Raw genomic sequence first — 18,297 nt, forward strand, 5'->3', positions numbered from 1 at the left:
ACAATGACTTACACTCACAGACGCACACACACACACACATACAAACACACACACACACAAACACACACACACACACACACACACACACACACACACACCGTCACACACACACCCTCATCCTCCCTCCCATCTTTCTGCCTCCAGCCTGACTACATTACTGATTGTCTGGGGTCCGTTCCCCAGACACGTGGTTCAGAAACATTTACTTTGACTGTTGTGGTCTTAGAGCAGTCAGTTTCCCAGTGTGCTCAACGTGCAGATACACGTAATGTGCAGACACACGTAACGTGCGGACACACGTAACGTGCAGACACACGTAACGTGCAGACACATGTAATGTGCAGACACGTAATGTGCAATGCATGTCTTCTGCTTCTGTTTGCAATGACAAAATAAGGATATTAAAGTGACAGACCCTAGTTTTTAAACACTGCAACATATTATTCACTATTAAAGCCGTTTGTGATAATTTAAATTAGAAGTACATACATTTTATTATTTAGAATATTCATTTTTGTACTCCTGAAGTGGTTCTGGTATCCAGGTTTTTGTAATACCCCGAAATGCATTTTTAATCATTCTAAAAACGCACTTTCATCTGAGAAGTAATGGTTATTGATACAAGCTCTTGTTATTTGTAGACAGTATTTCCTCATTTACACATCACACACTTTAAATGCTCTATCTTCAAACATTATGCAGATGAGTTGCAGGTTTGTAGATTAGCTTAAAAAAAGTTATTAAATTCCCAGGCTGAAACTAGGGTCTGCACCTTTAAAGTTTTCTTTCTATGACATACTACCAAAACGAAGCTCTTCTGGATGTGATAATAAATATTCAAATAAATGCTTTTTAGTATAATAAATAGTTAAATATATTTCTTCTGGATGTAATAATAATAAATATTCAAATAAAGTACTAACTTCTCAGTTTAATAAATAGTGAAATAAATTCATGTTCATGTAACAGCTGTATGTAATATATATTTAAATATGTATACCATCAGAATGTAATATATATTTAAATATGTATATCATCAGAATGTAATATACATTTAAATATGTATACCATCAGAATGTAATATACATTTAAATATGTATACCATCAGAATGTAATATACATTTAAATATGTATACCATCAGAATGTAATATACATTTAAATATGTATACCATCAGAATGTAATATATATTTAAATATGTATATCATCAGAATGTAATATACATGTATATTCAACATGATGTAACGTTCAAAAATGTATTGGCCATATGTAACTTCTTTAAAGAGCTGTGCATAGTTTTTTCATTTTCATAATCACAGCCGTTTAGCCATATGTAAAATTGTGTCCACGTTTTAGAGTGAAACACATCTAAATTGAACATCATTTTTCATCCATGAGGCCCATAAAATTGGTTTAATTTGCAAAATTGTTTAATTATTAAGTTACTACATGTATACTTGTGCTAACTGACATTGTAGGCTGACTTTAGGGCCAACAAGTAACACTATGTGTCTTGGTCCGTTTGAAGTTCACGTTTTGTGTTTTGTCTCCTCGTTTAGAGACGTTGTTATGATTATTTTTATAGTTTCGAGCTACTCCTCTTGGGTTACAATTTTAGGCATTGCATGATTTTGATCCATGTTAGTGCCTTGATAAATAAAGTCTGGGTAAAACCTTACAGAGAGCAAGGAAAAATTGATTCTAGAAAACAAAACGTATTAAGGAGACTGAAACATTGATTCTAGAAAACAAAACATATTAAGGAGACTGAAACATTGATTCTAGAAAACAAAACATATTAAGGAGACTAAAACATTGATTCTAGAAAACAAAACAAAACGTATTAAGGAGACTGAAACATTGATTCTAGAAAACAAAACGTATTAAGGAGACTGAAACATTGATTCTAGAAAACAAAACGTATTAATGAGACTAAAACATTGATTCTAGAAAACAAAACGTATTAATGAGACTAAAACATTGATTCTAGAAAACAAAACATTAAGGAGACTAAAACACTGATTCTAGAAAACAAAACATTAAGGAGACTATATCCTCAGCTTGCTTTTTTGTAAATGTTCCCAACATTTTTGTAACAGCTGTAATTACATATTAAATATATATTGTGTTTAATATCAGTGTCTGTATATACAATGTATTTCTTGTCTTAATGTTCATAGCAGCCAGATGTGGATTTTATTTCCAAATAATTACAAACATTACATGTAGTTTGACCAGAAACACATTGGATATACAGACTCTGATTACTAAAACAAACAACAAATGTATTGACTGTGTAAGTTTAATCATCAAAACAGCTCTGTTAGTCGGAAACACATTACACTGCAGTACACTTATGATGGCCTCTTTTAATCTGAAAATGTAACTATATTTAGTCTTCCTATTTCTAGTTTTCCAAAGCTTTCCATCACTTCTGTCTTCCTTATTGCTTCTCTTCTCTTCTCTTCTCTTCTCTTGTTTCCTTCAAGTCTTCCTCACTGAAGTTGTAAACAACCAGTAAGTGTCTTCTAAGGTTCTGTCTAGTTTGAAACGTGTCAGATGCATTGCCAAATCAGCACTGAGGTATACAGATTGCCTTTGTTCAATAAATAAATTACTAAAGGTGTGTTTTTGTTGTTGTGTTTCTATTACTGGCACAGAATATGTGGCTCTGCTGGGCTCGTGTGCTAGGAAGGTAGGAAGGAAATGTTTTATTTAACAATGCACTCAATACATTTTATTTACGGTTATACGGCATCAGGCATATGGTTAAAGACCACACATATATTGAGAGAGGAAACCCGCTGTTACCACTTCATGGGCTACTCTTTTCAATTAGAAGCAAGGGATCTTTTATATGCACCATCCCATAGACAGGATAGTACATACCACAGCCTTTGTTACACCAGTTGTGGAGCTTGTGACAAGTGAAAATTATTTCACTCGGGACATAAATTTTATAATAACTGGTAACTAATTATCTGTCTGTGAGATGGTGCATATAAAAGATCTCTTGCTACTAATGGAAAAGTGTTGCTGGTTTCCTCTCTAAGACTATATCAAAATTACCAAATGGTTGACATCCAATAGCCGATGATTCTCTAGTGGTGTCGTTAAACGAAATAAAAGGTTTTTTTGGTAATGAATGTCTGAGCTTTTTAATTCGACATAAAATGCTGTATCAGCAAAGATGGAAAAGGGCAAGTAGTAGAATCAATGGAAGAAAAGACAATTACAAACATTAGCAGAAAGTAAAATAAAAAGAAAAGAGACGGGCTGATTGTTATATTTGTCATATTTTTGCTACTTTATTATTTTTCACAATTATATACACGTGGAAATTAATTAATCACCACCTTGTTTTCACCATGTGATTTACAATTTGCAAGTAACTGTCCATTTCATGGATGCAAAACACTGACATTAATGCTGTATGTATAGAGGAGATATTGACAAAGACTGACAGTAAGATTGTTATTATATGTATTCTAGGGAAACCCAGAAACACTGACATTAATGCTGTATGTATAGAGGAGATATTGACAAAGACTGACAGTAAGATTGTTATTACATGTATTCTAGGGAAACCCAGAAACACTGACATTAATGCTGTATGTATAGAGGAGATATTGACAAAGATTGACAGTAAGATTGTTATTACATGTATTCTAGGGAAACCCAGAAACACTGACATTAATGCTGTATGTATAGAGGAGATATTGACAAAGATTGACAGTAAGATTGTTATTACATGTATTCTAGGGAAACCCAGAAACACTGACATTAATGCTGTATGTATAGAGGAGATATTGACAAAGACTGACAGTAAGATTGTTATTACATGTATTCTAGGGAAACCCAGAAACACTGACATTAATGCTGTATGTATAGAGGAGATATTGACAAAGATTGACAGTAAGATTGTTATTACATGTATTCTAGGGAAACCCAGAAACACTGACATTAATGCTGTATGTATAGAGGAGATATTGACAAAGATTGACAGTAAGATTGTTATTACATGTATTCTAGGGAAACCCAGAAACACTGACATTAATGCTGTATGTATAGAGGAGATATTGACAAAGATTGACAGTAAGATTGTTATTACATGTATTCTAGGGAAACCCAGAAACACTGACATTAATGCTGTATGTATAGAGGAGATATTGACAAAGATTGACAGTAAGATTGTTATTACATGTATTCTAGGGAAACCCAGAAACACTGACATTAATGCTGTATGTATAGAGGAGATATTGACAAAGATTGACAGTAAGATTGTTATTACATGTATTCTAGGGAAACCCAGAAACACTGACATTAATGCTGTATGTATAGAGGAGATATTGACAAAGACTGACAGTAAGATTGTTATTACATGTATTCTAGGGAAACCCAGAAACACTGACATTAATGCTGTATGTATAGAGGAGATATTGACAAAGATTGACAGTAAGATTGTTATTACATGTATTCTAGGGAAACCCAGAAACACTGACATTAATGCTGTATGTATAGAGGAGATATTGACAAAGATTGACAGTAAGATTGTTATTACATGTATTCTAGGGAAACCCAGAAACACTGACATTAATGCTGTATGTATAGAGGAGATATTGACAAAGATTGACAGTAAGATTGTTATTATATGTATTCTAGGGAAACCCAGAAACCGTAAATATGCTTGAAAATGTGTGGTAATTAACTATGTAGCTGGAATCACACTGATGTGTTTCTCATAAGTAATGTATTCACACCATCACGGTAAATACACAGTAGATACATAATATGTAAAAACCAAGTCTGCTTGGACGACTACTTAGTGGCTGCAATATAATTCAGGTGGGGCTTAATTGATTTCCAGGTGTGTATTAGAAGGAAATGTTTTATTTAATGACGCACTCAACACATTTTATTTACAGTTATATGGTTAAGGACCACACAGATATTGAGGGAGGAAATCAGCTGTCGCCACTTCGTGGGCTACTCTTTTTTGATTAACAGCAAGGGATCTTTTATATGCACCATCCCATAGACAGTATAGCACATACCATGGCCTTTGTTGTATCGCAAGTAACTGCAACCATTTCATGGATGCAAAACACTGAAATTAATGTTGCATGTATAGAGGAGTTATTGGCAAAGACTGACAGCAAGTAAGGTTGTCATGATATGTATTCTAGGGGAAACCCCAGAAACCGTAAATATACATGAAAATGTAGCAGGGGTAGGACAGAACATAGCCCAGTTGTATAGCGCTCGCTCGATGCATGGTCTGTCTAGGATCGATCCCCGTCAGTGGGCTATTTCTCATTCCAGCCAGTGCACCACGACTGGTGTATCAAAGGCTGTGGTATGTGCTATCCTGTCTATGGGATGGTGCATCTAAAAGATACCTTGCTACTAATGAAAAATGTAGCAGGTTTTCTCTCTAAGACTATATGTCAAAAATTACCAAATGTTTGACATCCAATAGCCAATGATTAATAAATCAATGTGTTCTAGTGGTGTCTTTAAACAAAACTAACATTTTTAATTTTTTTAATGTGTGGTAATTAATACTGGAGCTGGAATCACCATCTCGGTAAATACACAGTAGATACAGAGTGTGTAAAAAGTCAATATCTGGGTTAAACCAAGTCAGCATGGACCACTACATAGTGGCTGCAAATATAATTCAGGTTGGGCTTAATTCATTTCCAGGTGTGTAGAATGTTAACCAATAATAGGACTGCATGGACCACTGTAATTTTAACAGATAAATAATACATGTGTGGAAAACAAAAGGTTTTGATTTATTCAAAAATAAACATTACTGAGATTTTAATTATGCACCTTAACTGTTTTCCATGGGTATAAATTTCAATGGTAGTGTAATAAAGATGTAAAGCAAAAGTAGCTAATGAACGCGATTATTAGAAAGTGTGTCATGTATTTGGAGTGGCAATTGCCTTTTGATCACTATCAATTTTGTACTTTGAACACTAGAGCTGGGCGGTATTCATATTTGAAGCTCGGTATCGGTATCAGTATTTTGAAGGTGATTTACCTTAGTATCAGTACGGTATTCGGTACTGACACAATACTGATACCGATATCGAGCGGTATTTCTGGTATACTTAGCTTTAAATGCATGCCTGAGTTAGGGTTCACCCGCTAATTTCATCTACATAAAATTAAACTACATACACAAGCCTCTCGTCTGATTTATACCATATTCTCAATTTTGTTATTTATTATTTTAATTATTTATACTGAATGCCAAAAGAAATTATACACTTAATATTTTTCACATTCATTCTTGTAATAGAATAAAAATTAAAACATTGATGATATTAAACCAGATTTCTTTTGCAAAGTACTTCACAAAATTTCATTACATTTTAAAATAAAATCAACAGTTACTCATCCTAGGGGTGGGGAGGTGGGGAGGTGGGGCATAAAAATAAAACAAATGTAAATTTGTAACAGATTTCACAAGTCGAAATTGCGAGTGGGAAACAAGGTAATTAACATTGCATGTAACATTTCACAAGTCGAAATTGCGAGTGGGAAACAAGGTAATTAACATTGCATGTAACATTTCACAAGTCGAAATTGCGAGTGGGAAACTGGAGGTAATTAACATTGCATGTAACAGATTTCACAAGTCGAAATTGCGAGTGGGAAACGAGGTAATTAACATTGCATGTAACATTTCACAAGTCGAAATTGCGAGTGGGAAACGAGGTAATTAACATTGCATGTAACATTTCACAAGTCGAAATTGCGAGTGGGAAACTGGAGGTAATTAACATTGCATGTAACAGATTTCACAAGTCGAAATTGCGAGTGGGAAACGAGGTAATTAACATTGCATGTAACATTTCACAAGTCCAAATTGCGAGTGGGAAACGAGGTAATTAACATTGCATGTAACATTTCACAAGTCGAAATTGCGAGTGGGAAACTGGAGGTAATTAACATTGCATGTAACAGATTTCACAAGTCGAAATTGCGAGTGGGAAACGAGGTAATTAACATTGCATGTAACATTTCACAAGTCCGAAATTGCAAGTGGGAAACGAGGTAATTAACATTGCATGTAACGGATTTCACAAGTCGAAATTGCGAGTGGGAAACTGGAGGTAATTAACATTGCATATGTAGAGAGTTGTAACTCGGTTTAACACATACTTCAGTGTCTTTAATGATGTGTTTGTCCACCGTCACCTCAAGATACCACTGCTAAATGTTGCCATATGGAATTAACATAAACGCTCAACCAAATTTGCTGCTAAGTTTTGTTGTTAACGTACCACTATTTGCAATGTAGGCAGGGTGTGTGGTTGTTGGGTATGTCTCATCCTCCTAAAAACTGTGTATGCCCTGATATGACATTCCTAATCAGTTTGCTTTCAATCTCATTTTTTGAGTCTAACCTTTTAACACTTTTTAATGTCCAGTATGTTTTTGAAGTTTTTTCAATGGCTGCCATTCAGCACTTGATTCAGTATGAAGTAGCCATATGCATATCTCAATTTAATCATTCACATGGTTTTTGAGCAAAACCAGTTTCCCGGCCCGGACCGTGAAATGTCTGACTGATTGCAACTTTTGTTATGTGATCTTATTCAAATTATGTGTTAGCACCACATATATAAAATTTGTAGAAATGTGTCCCAAGTATTTTAGAAAACATGGCATTTTAAAAAGAGTATAGTTTTTTTTGACATTCATTGTATATCTATGTCCATGGCCAAATGTTCTGGTCAGTGTATATCTATGTGTGTGGCCATACTGGCCAATAAGCCTACTGATTCACTTGTTTGAATGTTCTGGTCAGTGTATATCTGTTCTGGTCAGTGTGATGGTTTGCGTAAACTCTAATGGCGAAGACAATGTCGCCACTCGCGTGTATACGCTGTCTCTGCCGTCACTTGTCAATAAAATATTTAACTTTGATTTGCTTACTCAGTTCTCCACATGTACACAGGAACCAAGAAGACATTGCATAGTGACATTCAGAACTTTAAATTGCTTAGTCTTGTAGTACCTTTATATATATTGGGAGCTCACTGCTTAGTTCTGAAGTACATGCAAATATTGGGAATTCTGATTGGTTTCTTCTGGAGTGCTTGATTGTCTAGTATGGGAGTAGTGTGGAAGTTCTATGATTGGTTAGTTCTGAAGTGCATGCAAATATTGGAAATTCTGTTTGTTTTCTTCTGAATTTTAGTGCTTGATTGTCTAGTATAGAAGGTCTATGACTGGTTAGTTCTGAAGGCTTGGTTGTCTAGTATAGAAGGTCTATGATTGGTTAGTTCTGAAGGCTTGGTTGTGTAGTATAGAAGGTCTATGATTGGTTAGTTCTGAAGGCTTGGTTGTCTAGTATAGAAGGTCTGTGATTGGTTAGTTCTGAAGGCTTGGTTGTGTAGTATAGAAGGTCTGTGATTGGTTAGTCCTGAAGGCTTGGTTGTGTAGTATAGAAGGTCTGTGATTGGTTAGTTCTGAAGGCCGTAATAAAACCCATGTTGTTTGTAACTGCTTATCATGGATAGAGGATAAATTTGGACAATGCATGAATTATGTGTTGACAACAATTGTACATGTACATGTAAAACAATTTTGTTTTGTTTAATGACACCACTAGTGCACATTGATTAAGTAATCATCGGCTATTGGATGTCAAACATTTGGTAATTCTGACACGTGGTCATCAGTGAAAACCCGCTACATTTTTTCATTAGTAGCTAGGGATCTTTTATATGCGCATTACCACAGACAGGACAGCACATACCACGGCCTTTGACCAGTTGTGGTGCACTGGTTTGAACAAGAAAAAACCCAATCAGTTGAATGGATCCACTGAGGGGGTTTGATCCTGTGACGCAAGCACCTCAAGCGAGCACTCAAATGTACATGTGTGTAGTTCTTGAACTAAATAATATTGAACACAACTGACATTCATTCATTCATTCATTCATTCATTCATTTATTTATTTATTTATTTATTTATTTATTTATTTATTTATTCATTCATTCATTCATTCATTCATTCATTCATTCATTCATTCATTCATTCATTCATTCCATCCATCCATCCATCCATCCATCCATCCATCTATTCATCCATCTATTCATCCATCTATTCATTCATCCATTCATTCATTCATCCATTTATTCATTGATCCATCCATTCATTCATTCATCCATTTATTCATTCATTCTTCCATCCATCCATCCATTCATCCATTCATCCATTTTATTTATTTATTTATATATTTATTTATTTATTTATTAACAACAAAAAGCAGTAATTTTTTTTAAATAATTGATTAAAAAACATACCACAAATTGTTGAGGTTTATTATTATTATTATTATTAACATTATTATTGTTGTTGTTGTTGTTATGTTGTTGTTGTTTTGTTTTGGGGTTGGGTTGGGTGTTTTTCTTTGTTTGGTTTTGTATGAAAGTTTTTAGTGATTGTATGTACGTGTGTGTGTGGGGGGGGGGGGTTTGGGGGCGATGTTTGTCTACAAGTTTATATAAATATTTTCATGAAAGTCAGCACACATATTAGTCAGCATTACTATAGAGAGGGCAGTTTGTTATTTGCTTCAGTCAATATAACATCTGTCTGAGGTGCAGTGGGTTGTAGTAAAGTCCATGGTATGTACTGTCCTGTCTGGAAAAGTGATGCTTTATTGGAAGGAGTGGGTTTCTTCTTTTTCTCTATACTGACCAAATGTGAAAATAACCACAGTATGTTAGCAAATTATCAAACAATTTAGTGTGTCTGACTTCTGCTTCATTAGAAGCAAGCCGTCTGTAGATGACATTTTAATAAACATACACTCCTTTATTGTGTCCAAAAATTCAGCCAACTTAGTTCAGTTCAAATTAACATGTAGCTCCCCTTTTTATGAGCTACTCTCATCCAACTTAGTTCAGTTCAAATTAACATGTATCTCCCCTTTTTATGAGCTACTCTCACCCAACTTAGTTCAGTTCAAATTAACATGTAGCTCCCCTTTTTTCCTTTTTTCTTTTCGTCCTTTTTTTTTCTTTTCTTTTTCTTTTGAAGAACCATTAAAAAATGCACCAAAAATCCTTCAAGAAATTGCGCACTACTTTCCATTTTGATTATCCTACAGGATGTTTAAAATTCAATAGCACCCACTACCAATTTCAGTTGGGCTGCTGGTGCTCCCTTACACTTGTCCCCACCCCCACCCCTACCAATTTCAGTTGGGCTGCTGGTGCTCCCTTACACTTGCCCCCACCCCCCACACCGATCTCAGTTGGGCTGCTGGTGCTCCCTTACACTTGTCCCCACCCCCCCTACCGATCTCAGTTGGGCTGCTGGTGCTCCCTTACACTTGCCCCCACCCCCCCTACCGATCTCAGTTGGGCTGCTGGTGCTCCCTTACACTTGTCCCCACCCACTACCAATTTCAGTTGGGCTGCTGGTGCTCCCTTACACTTGCCCCCACCCACTACCAATTTCAGTTGGGCTGCTGGTGCTCCCTTACACTTGCCCCCACCCCCCACACCGATCTCAGTTGGGCTGCTGGTGCTCCCTTACACTTGCCCCCACCCACTACCAATTTCAGTTGGGCTGCTGGTGCTCCCTTACACTTGCCCCACCCCACTACCAATTTCAGTTGGGCTGCTGGTGCTCCCTTACACTTGCCCCACCCCACTACCAATTTCAGTTGGGCTGCTGGTGCTCCCTTACACTTGCCCCCCCCCCCACCAATTTCAGTTGGGCTGCTGGTGCTCCCTTACACTTGCCCCCCCCCTACCAATTTCAGTTGGGCTGCTGGTGCTCCCTTACACTTGCCCCACCCCACTACCAATTTCAGTTGGGCTGCTGGTGCTCCCTTACACTTGCCCACACCCACTACCAATTTCAGTTGGGCTGCTGGTGCTCCCTTACACTTGCCCCACCCCACTACCAATTTCAGTTGGGCTGCTGGTGCTCCCTTACACTTGCCCCACCCCACTACCAATTTCAGTTGGGCTGCTGGTGCTCCCTTACACTTGTCCCCCCCCCCCTACCAATTTCAGTTGGGCTGCTGGTGCTCCCTTACACTTGCCCCACCCCACTACCAATTTCAGTTGGGCTGCTGGTGCTCCCTTACACTTGCCCCCACCCACTACCAATTTCAGTTGGGCTGCTGGTGCTCCCTTACACTTGCCCCACCCCACTACCAATTTCAGTTGGGGATGCTGGTGCTCCCTTACACTTGCCCCCACCTACTACCAATTTCAGTTGGGCTGCTGGTGCTCCCTTACACTTGCCCCACCCCACTACCAATTTCAGTTGGGCTGCTGGTGCTCCCTTACACTTGCCCCACCCCACTACCAATTTCAGTTGGGCTGCTGGTGCTCCCTTACACTTGCCCCCCCCCCCTACCAATTTCAGTTGGGCTGCTGGTGCTCCCTTACACTTGCCCCACCCCACTACCAATTTCAGTTGGGCTGCTGGTGCTCCCTTACACTTGCCCCCACCCACTACCAATTTCAGTTGGGCTGCTGGTGCTCCCTTACACTTGCCCCACCCCACTACCAATTTCAGTTGGGCTGCTGGTGCTCCCTTACACTTGCCCCACCCCACTACCAATTTCAGTTGGGCTGCTGGTGCTCCCTTACACTTGCCCCACCCCACTACCAATTTCAGTTGGGCTGCTGGTGCTCCCTTACACTTGCCCCCACCCCCCCCCCACCAATTTCAGTTGGGCTGCTGGTGCTCCCTTACACTTGCCCCACCCCACTACCAATTTCAGTTGGGCTGCTGGTGCTCCCTTACACTTGCCCCACCCCACTACCAATTTCAGTTGGGCTGCTGGTGCTCCCTTACACTTGCCCCCACCCCCCCTACCAATTTCAGTTGGGCTGCTGGTGCTCCCTTACACTTGCCCCCACCCCCTACCAATTTCAGTTGGGCTGCTGGTGCTCCCTTACACTTGTCCCCACCCCCCTACCGATTTCAGTTGGGCTGCTGGTGCTCCCTTACACTTGCCCCCACCCCACTACCAATTTCAGTTGGGCTGCTGGTGCTCCCTTACACTTGCCCCCACCCCCCCCTACCAATTTCAGTTGGGCTGCTGGTGCTCCCCTACACTTGCCCCCACCCCACTACCAATTTTAGTTGGGCTGCTGGTGCTCCCTTACACTTGCCCCCACCCACTACCAATTTCAGTTGGGCTGCTGGTGCTCCCTTACACTTGCCCCCACCCCACTACCAATTTCAGTTGGGCTGCTGGTGCTCCCTTACACTTGCCCCCACCCACTACCAATTTCAGTTGGGCTGCTGGTGCTCCCTTACACTTGCCCCCACCCCCCTCTACCAATTTCAGTTGGGCTGCTGGTGCTCCCTTACAGTTGCCCCACCCCACTACCGATTTCAGTTGGGCTGCTGGTGCTCCCTTACACTTGCCCCCACCCACTACCGATTTCAGTTGGGCTGCTGGTGCTCCCTTACACTTGCCCCCACCCCCCTACCAATTTCAGTTGGGCTGCTGGTGCTCCCTTACACTTGCCCCCACCCACTACCAATTTCAGTTGGGCTGCTGGTGCTCCCTTACACTTGCCCCCACCCACTACCGATCTCAGTTGGGCTGCTGGTGCTCCCTTACACTTGCCCCCACCCACTACCGATTTCAGTTGGGCTGCTGGTGCTCCCTTACACTTGCCCCCACCCCCCTACCGATCTCAGTTGGGCTGCTGGTGCTCCCTTACACTTGCCCCCACCCCACTACCAATTTCAGTTGGGCTGCTGGTGCTCCCTTACACTTGCCCCCACCCCACTACCTATTTCAGTTGGGCTGCTGGTGCTCCCTTACACTTGCCCCCACCCCCCTCTACCGATTTCAGTTGGGCTGCTGGTGCTCCCTTACACTTGCCAGTGCGGGCAGTCCCCTCTTCCACCCACCCAAACCCTTTTCCTGTCATGGATGGAGAAGCTGGCTGAGGCCAGCACCTGCACCCAGGACAGGCATGCGCTACAACAGCTTGTTCTGAATGTGCACATAAAACCATATGACATAACATGCCATAATGGAAAAATGTAGTGGCTTTCCTCTAAGACTTGAAAATTACCAAATATTTGACATCCAATAGCCAACAATTAATATATCAACGTGCTCTAGTGGTGTCAATAAATAAAACAAAACTTTAACACAATCACACACACAGACACACACACACACACACACACACACATGCATGCATGCACACACATGCATGCACACACATGCACACACACACAATCACACACACACATACACATACACTCTTACACACACACACACCATACAATATTTCCATATGCTCATATGACGGAAAATGAGAAAAGACCAGTGTGTATAATGTATTTGAAGTGGCTATGCAATTTGACGTTTGATGAAAACAGCAATTCAAATTTATTCTGATCACACCAGTGGGCCTAACCACTACATACACAAAAATATTTGTACTTGCCAAACACAGGAGTTGAAAAGAAACCAGTCAAAAATCAAATACATTGGAACTGAGAACTGTCCTGTTGTTAAAATGGAAGTTTGGAGCTACACCTGAAAGAAGTTTGATCTCTAAAGTCATCAAGTTCAGTTGTATAGGTAAGACCTGTGTAATCACACTCGTAGCACATTGTATATATACATTTCTTATTTCTTGTCTTTTTTTCTTTTCTTTTTTGTTGTTGTTTTTTTGTTATTGTTTTGTGCTGTGTTGTGCTGTTTAGTGTTTTTTGGGGTGGTTTTTTGTGTTTTGTTTTGTTATGTTATTGTTATTGTTATTGTTGTTGTTGTTGTTGTTGTTGTTGTTGTTGTTATGTTATTGTCATTGTCATTGTCATTGTCATTGTCATTGTCATTGGTATTGTCATTGGTATTGGTATTGGTATTGGTATTGTTTTTGTTATTGTTTTTATTTTTGTTTTTTTAATTAGGTGGAGTTTTTTGGGGGGTAGGCTCACAATTAATTGTATCATAATTCATTTAGCTAACTGTCTGTGAACCATGCATTGTGTTTGCCGTGTTCCTTGTGCTGTGTTCCGTGTGTGTCTGTGTGTCTGTGTGTTGTGTGTTGTATGTTGTATGTTGTGTGCCGTGATATGCGTGTTCCATGTGTTGCCTGTGTGTTGTGTCCCATGTGCCGTGTGCTGTGTGTTGTGTGTGTGCTGTGTGTGTGCTGTCTTTTGTGTTCCATGTGCTGTGTGTTGTGTGTGTGCTGTATGTGTGTGCTGTGTATTGTGTTCCATGTGCTGTGTGTTGTGTGTGTGCCGTGTGTGTGTGTGTGTGTGTGTGTGTGTGTTGTGTTCCATGTGTTGTGTGTTGTGTTCCATGTGCTGTGTGTTGTGTGTATGTGTGTGTGTGTGTCATGTGCTGTGTGTCGTGTGTGTTGTGTGATGCCCGTGTGTTGTGTGATGTGTGTGTGTGCTGTGTGCTGTGTGTGATGTGTGTTGTGTTCCATGTGCTGTGTGTTGTGTGTGTGTGTTGTGTGTCGTGTGCTGTGTGTTGTGTTCCATGTGCTGTGTGTTGTGTGATGTGTGTGTGTGTGTGCTGTGTTTTGTGTTCCGTGTGCTGTGTGTTGTGTGTGTGTGTGTGCTGTGTGTGTGTGCTGTGTGTTGTGTTTCATGTGCTGTGTGTTGTGTTCCATGTGATGTGGGTATGTGCTGTGTGCCGTGTGCTGTGTGCCGTGTGTTGTGTTCCATGTTCTGTGTGTTGTGTGATGTGTGTGTGTGTGTGCTGTGTTTTGTGTTCTATGTGCTGTGTGTTGTGTGTGTGTGCTGTGTGCTGTGTGGCGTGTGCTGTGAGTGTGTGCTGTGAGTTGTGGTCCATGTGATGTGTGTTGTGTGTATGTGCTGTGTGTTGTGTCTGTGCTGTGTTCTGTGTTGTGTGTGTGTGTGTGTGTGTGTGTGTGTTGTGTTTCATGTGTTGTGTGTTGTGTGTGTGTGATGTGTGTTGTGTTTCATATGCAGTATGTTGTGTATGTGTGGTGTGTGATGTGTGTTGTGTGTCGTGTGCTGTGTTCTGTTTGCTGTGTGTTGTGTTCTGTGTGTTGTGTTCTGTGTGCTGTGTGTAGTGTTCCATGTGCCATGTGCCACGTTCTGTGTTGTGTGTGTTGTGTGTGTTGTGTGATGTGTGTGTGGTGCATGGTGTGTGTGCAGTGTGTAGTGTGTGCCGTGTGCTGTATTTTGTGTGCCGTGTGTTGTGTTCCATGTGTTGTGTGTTGTATGCTGTGTGCCATGTTATGTGTGCCATGTGCCATGTTCCATGTGCCATGTTCCATGTTCCGTGGGTTGTGTGCCATGTGTCGTGTGCCATGTTCTGTGTGCTGTATGCCGTGTTCTGTGAGCCGCGTGTTGGGTGCTGTGTGCCGTGTTCAATGTGCCGTGTGCCATGTTCCGTGTTCAATGTGCTGTGTGCCATGTTCCGTGTTCCATATGCCATGTGCCATGTGCCATGTGCCATATGCCATGTGCCGTGTTCTGTGTGCCATGTGCCAATGGTTGTGTGCCATGTTTCGTGTGCCATGTTATGTGGGACGCGTGTTGGGTGATGTGTGCTGTGTTCCATGTGCCGTGTTATGTGTTCCATGTGCTGTGTGCTGTGTGCCATGTGCCTTGTTCCGTGGGCCATGTGGCATGTGCCATGTGCCGTGTACCATGATCCGTGTGCCATGTTCTGTGGACCGTGTGTTGGGTGCTGTGTGTTGTGTTCCATGTGTTGTATGCTGTGTTGCATGTGCTGTGTGCTGTGTTCCGTGTGCTGTGCACTGTGTTCCGTGTGCTGTGTGCTTGTTCCATGTGCTGTGTTCCATGTGCTGTGTGCTGTTCCATGTGTTGTGTGCTGTTCCAAGTGCTGTGTGCTGTTCCATGTGTTGTGTGCTGTTCCATGTGCTGTTTTACATGTGTTGTGTGCTGTTCCATGTGCTGTGTGCTGTGTTCTGTGTGCTGTCTCTGTGTTCCATGTGCTGTGTGCTGTGCGCTGTGTTCCGTATGCTGTGCGATGTGTGCTGTTCCATGTGCTGTGTGCTGTGTGCTATTCCATGTGTTGTGTGCAGTTCCATGTGTTGTGTGCAGTTCCATGTGCTGTGTGCTGTGTTCCATGTGCTGTGTACTGTTCCATGTGCTGTATGCTGTTCCATGTGTTGTGTGCTGTGTGCTGTTCCATGTGTTGTGTGCTGTTCCATGTGCTGTGTTCCATGTCTTATGTGCTGTTCCATGCGCTGTGTTTCGTGTGCCATGCTCCATGTGCCATGATATGTGGGACGCGTGTTGGGTGATGTGTGCTGTGTTCCATGTGCCGTGTTCTGTGTTCCATGTGCTGTGTGCTGTGTGCCATGTGCTGTGCGCTGTGTTCCGTGTGATGTGCGCTGTGTTCCGTGTGCTGTGTGCTGTTCCATGTGCTGTGTTCCATGTGTTGTGTGCTGTTCCATGTGTTGTGTGCTGTGTGCTGTTCCAGGTGTTGTGTGCTGTTCCATGTGTTGTGTGCTGTTCCATGTGCTGTGTTCCATGTGCTGTGTGCTGTTCCATGTGCTGTGTTCCATGTGCTGTGTGCTGTTCCATGTGTTGTGTGCTGTGTGCTGTTCCAAGTCCTGTGTGCTGTTCCATGTGCTGTGTTCCATGTGCTGTGTGCTGTGTTCCATGTGCTGTGTGCTGTGTTCCATGTGCTGTGTGATGTGTTCTGTGTGCTGTTGCTGTGTTCCGTGTGCTGTGCACTGTGCGCTGTGTTCCGTGTGCTGTGCGGTGTATGCTGTTCCATGTGCTGTGTGCTGTGTGCTGTTCCATGTGTTGTGTGCTGTTCCATGTGTTGTGTGCTGTTCCATGTGCTGTGTTCCATGTGTTGTGTGCTGTGTTCCATGTGTTGTGTGCTGTTCCATGTGCTGTGTTCCGTGTGCTGTGTTCCGTGTGCTGTGTTCCATGTGCTCTGTGTTGTGTGCTGTATGCTGTGTGCTGTTTGTTGTCATGAGAGCATTTTCAGGTGCTGTGTGCTGTGTTCCGTGTGCTATGTGCTGTGTTCCGTGTGCTGTGTTCCATGTGCTGTGTGCCATGTGTTGTGTGCTGTTCCATGTGCTGTGTGCCATGTGTTGTGTGCTGTTCCATGTGTTGTGTGCTGTTCCATGTGCTGTGTTCCATGTGTTGTGTGCTCTTCCATGTGCTGTGTTGTGTGTTCCATGTGCTGTGTTCCATGTGCTGTGTGTTGTGTGCTGTTCCATTTTCAGGTGCTGTGTGCTGTGTGCTGTGTTCCGTGTGCTGTGTTCCATGTTCTGTGTGCCATGTGTTGTGTGCTGTGTGCTGTGTTCCATGTGCTGTGTGCTGTGTTTCATGTGCTGTGTTCCATGTGCTATGTGCTGTGTGCTGTTCCATGTGTTGTGTGCTGTTTTTCAGGTGCTGTGTGCTGTGTTCTGTGTTCTGTGTGCTGTGTGCTGTGTTCTGTGTGCTGTGTTCCGTGTGCTGTGTGCTGTGTTCCATGTGCTGTGTGCTGTGTTCCGTGTGCTGTGTTCTGTGTGCTGTGTTCCATGTGCTGTGTGCCATGTGTTGTGTGTTGTGTGCTGTGTTCCATGTATTGTGTGCTGTGTTCTGTGTGCCGTGTGCTGTGTGCTGTGTTCCATGTGATGTGTGTTGTGTGCTGTGTGCTGTGTTCCGTGTGCTGTGTTCCATGTGCTGTGTGCAGTGTTCTGTATGCTGTGTTTGTGTGCTGTGTGTTGTGTGCTGTGTTCCATGTGCCATGTGCTGTGTGTTGTGTGCCCTGTGTTGTGTGCTGTGTGTTGTGTGCCGTGTGCTGTGTGTTGTGTACCCTGTGATGTGTGCTGTTTGGTGTCATGAGAGCATTTTCAGACAAGGTGTGCCTGCCTCCTCCACACCCACCCTGGGTCTGCACCTCTCTTTTATATATATTGTACCGGCCTTGGTGGTGTTGTGGTTAAGCCATCAGACATAAGGCTGGTAGGTACATGGTTCACAGCCCGGTACCGGCTCCCACCCAGAGTAGTTTTAATGACCCTCTTCTCTCTCACTAACCACTAACAATTAACAACTAACCCACTGTCCTGGACAGACAGCCCAAATAGCTGAGGTGTGTTCCCAGGACATTGTGATTAAACCTTAATTGGATATAAGCACAGAAATAAGTTGAAATGAAATGTATATTGTTTGGTCATTCACTCTACTTAATTACTGCTTAGGAATGCACAATTTCAAATAGACAAACACCAAAAATCTTAAAACAACAACAACAAAACAATCTTAAATCTGCCATTTACTTATCATATAACTTATGGTGGTGTTTTGTTTCTGGTG

At 41.6% G+C, this 18,297-nt stretch overlaps 1 protein-coding gene across 1 annotated transcript; it reads left to right on the forward strand.

The window, feature by feature from the left end:
* The first annotated feature begins 16,258 nt into the window (after positions 1-16,258).
* LOC121385087 (keratin-associated protein 10-7-like) lies at positions 16,259-17,801 on the forward strand. The gene is made up of 2 exons (XM_041515623.1): positions 16,259-16,556; positions 16,591-17,801. Exons 1-2 carry the CDS (start codon positions 16,259-16,261, stop codon positions 17,799-17,801), a joined length of 1,509 nt encoding a protein of 502 aa, XP_041371557.1.
* The last annotated feature ends 496 nt before the right edge of the window (positions 17,802-18,297 follow it).

This window comes from Gigantopelta aegis, chromosome 11, assembly GCF_016097555.1.
Source record: "Gigantopelta aegis isolate Gae_Host chromosome 11, Gae_host_genome, whole genome shotgun sequence".
NCBI classification, from domain to species: domain Eukaryota; kingdom Metazoa; phylum Mollusca; class Gastropoda; order Neomphalida; family Peltospiridae; genus Gigantopelta; species Gigantopelta aegis.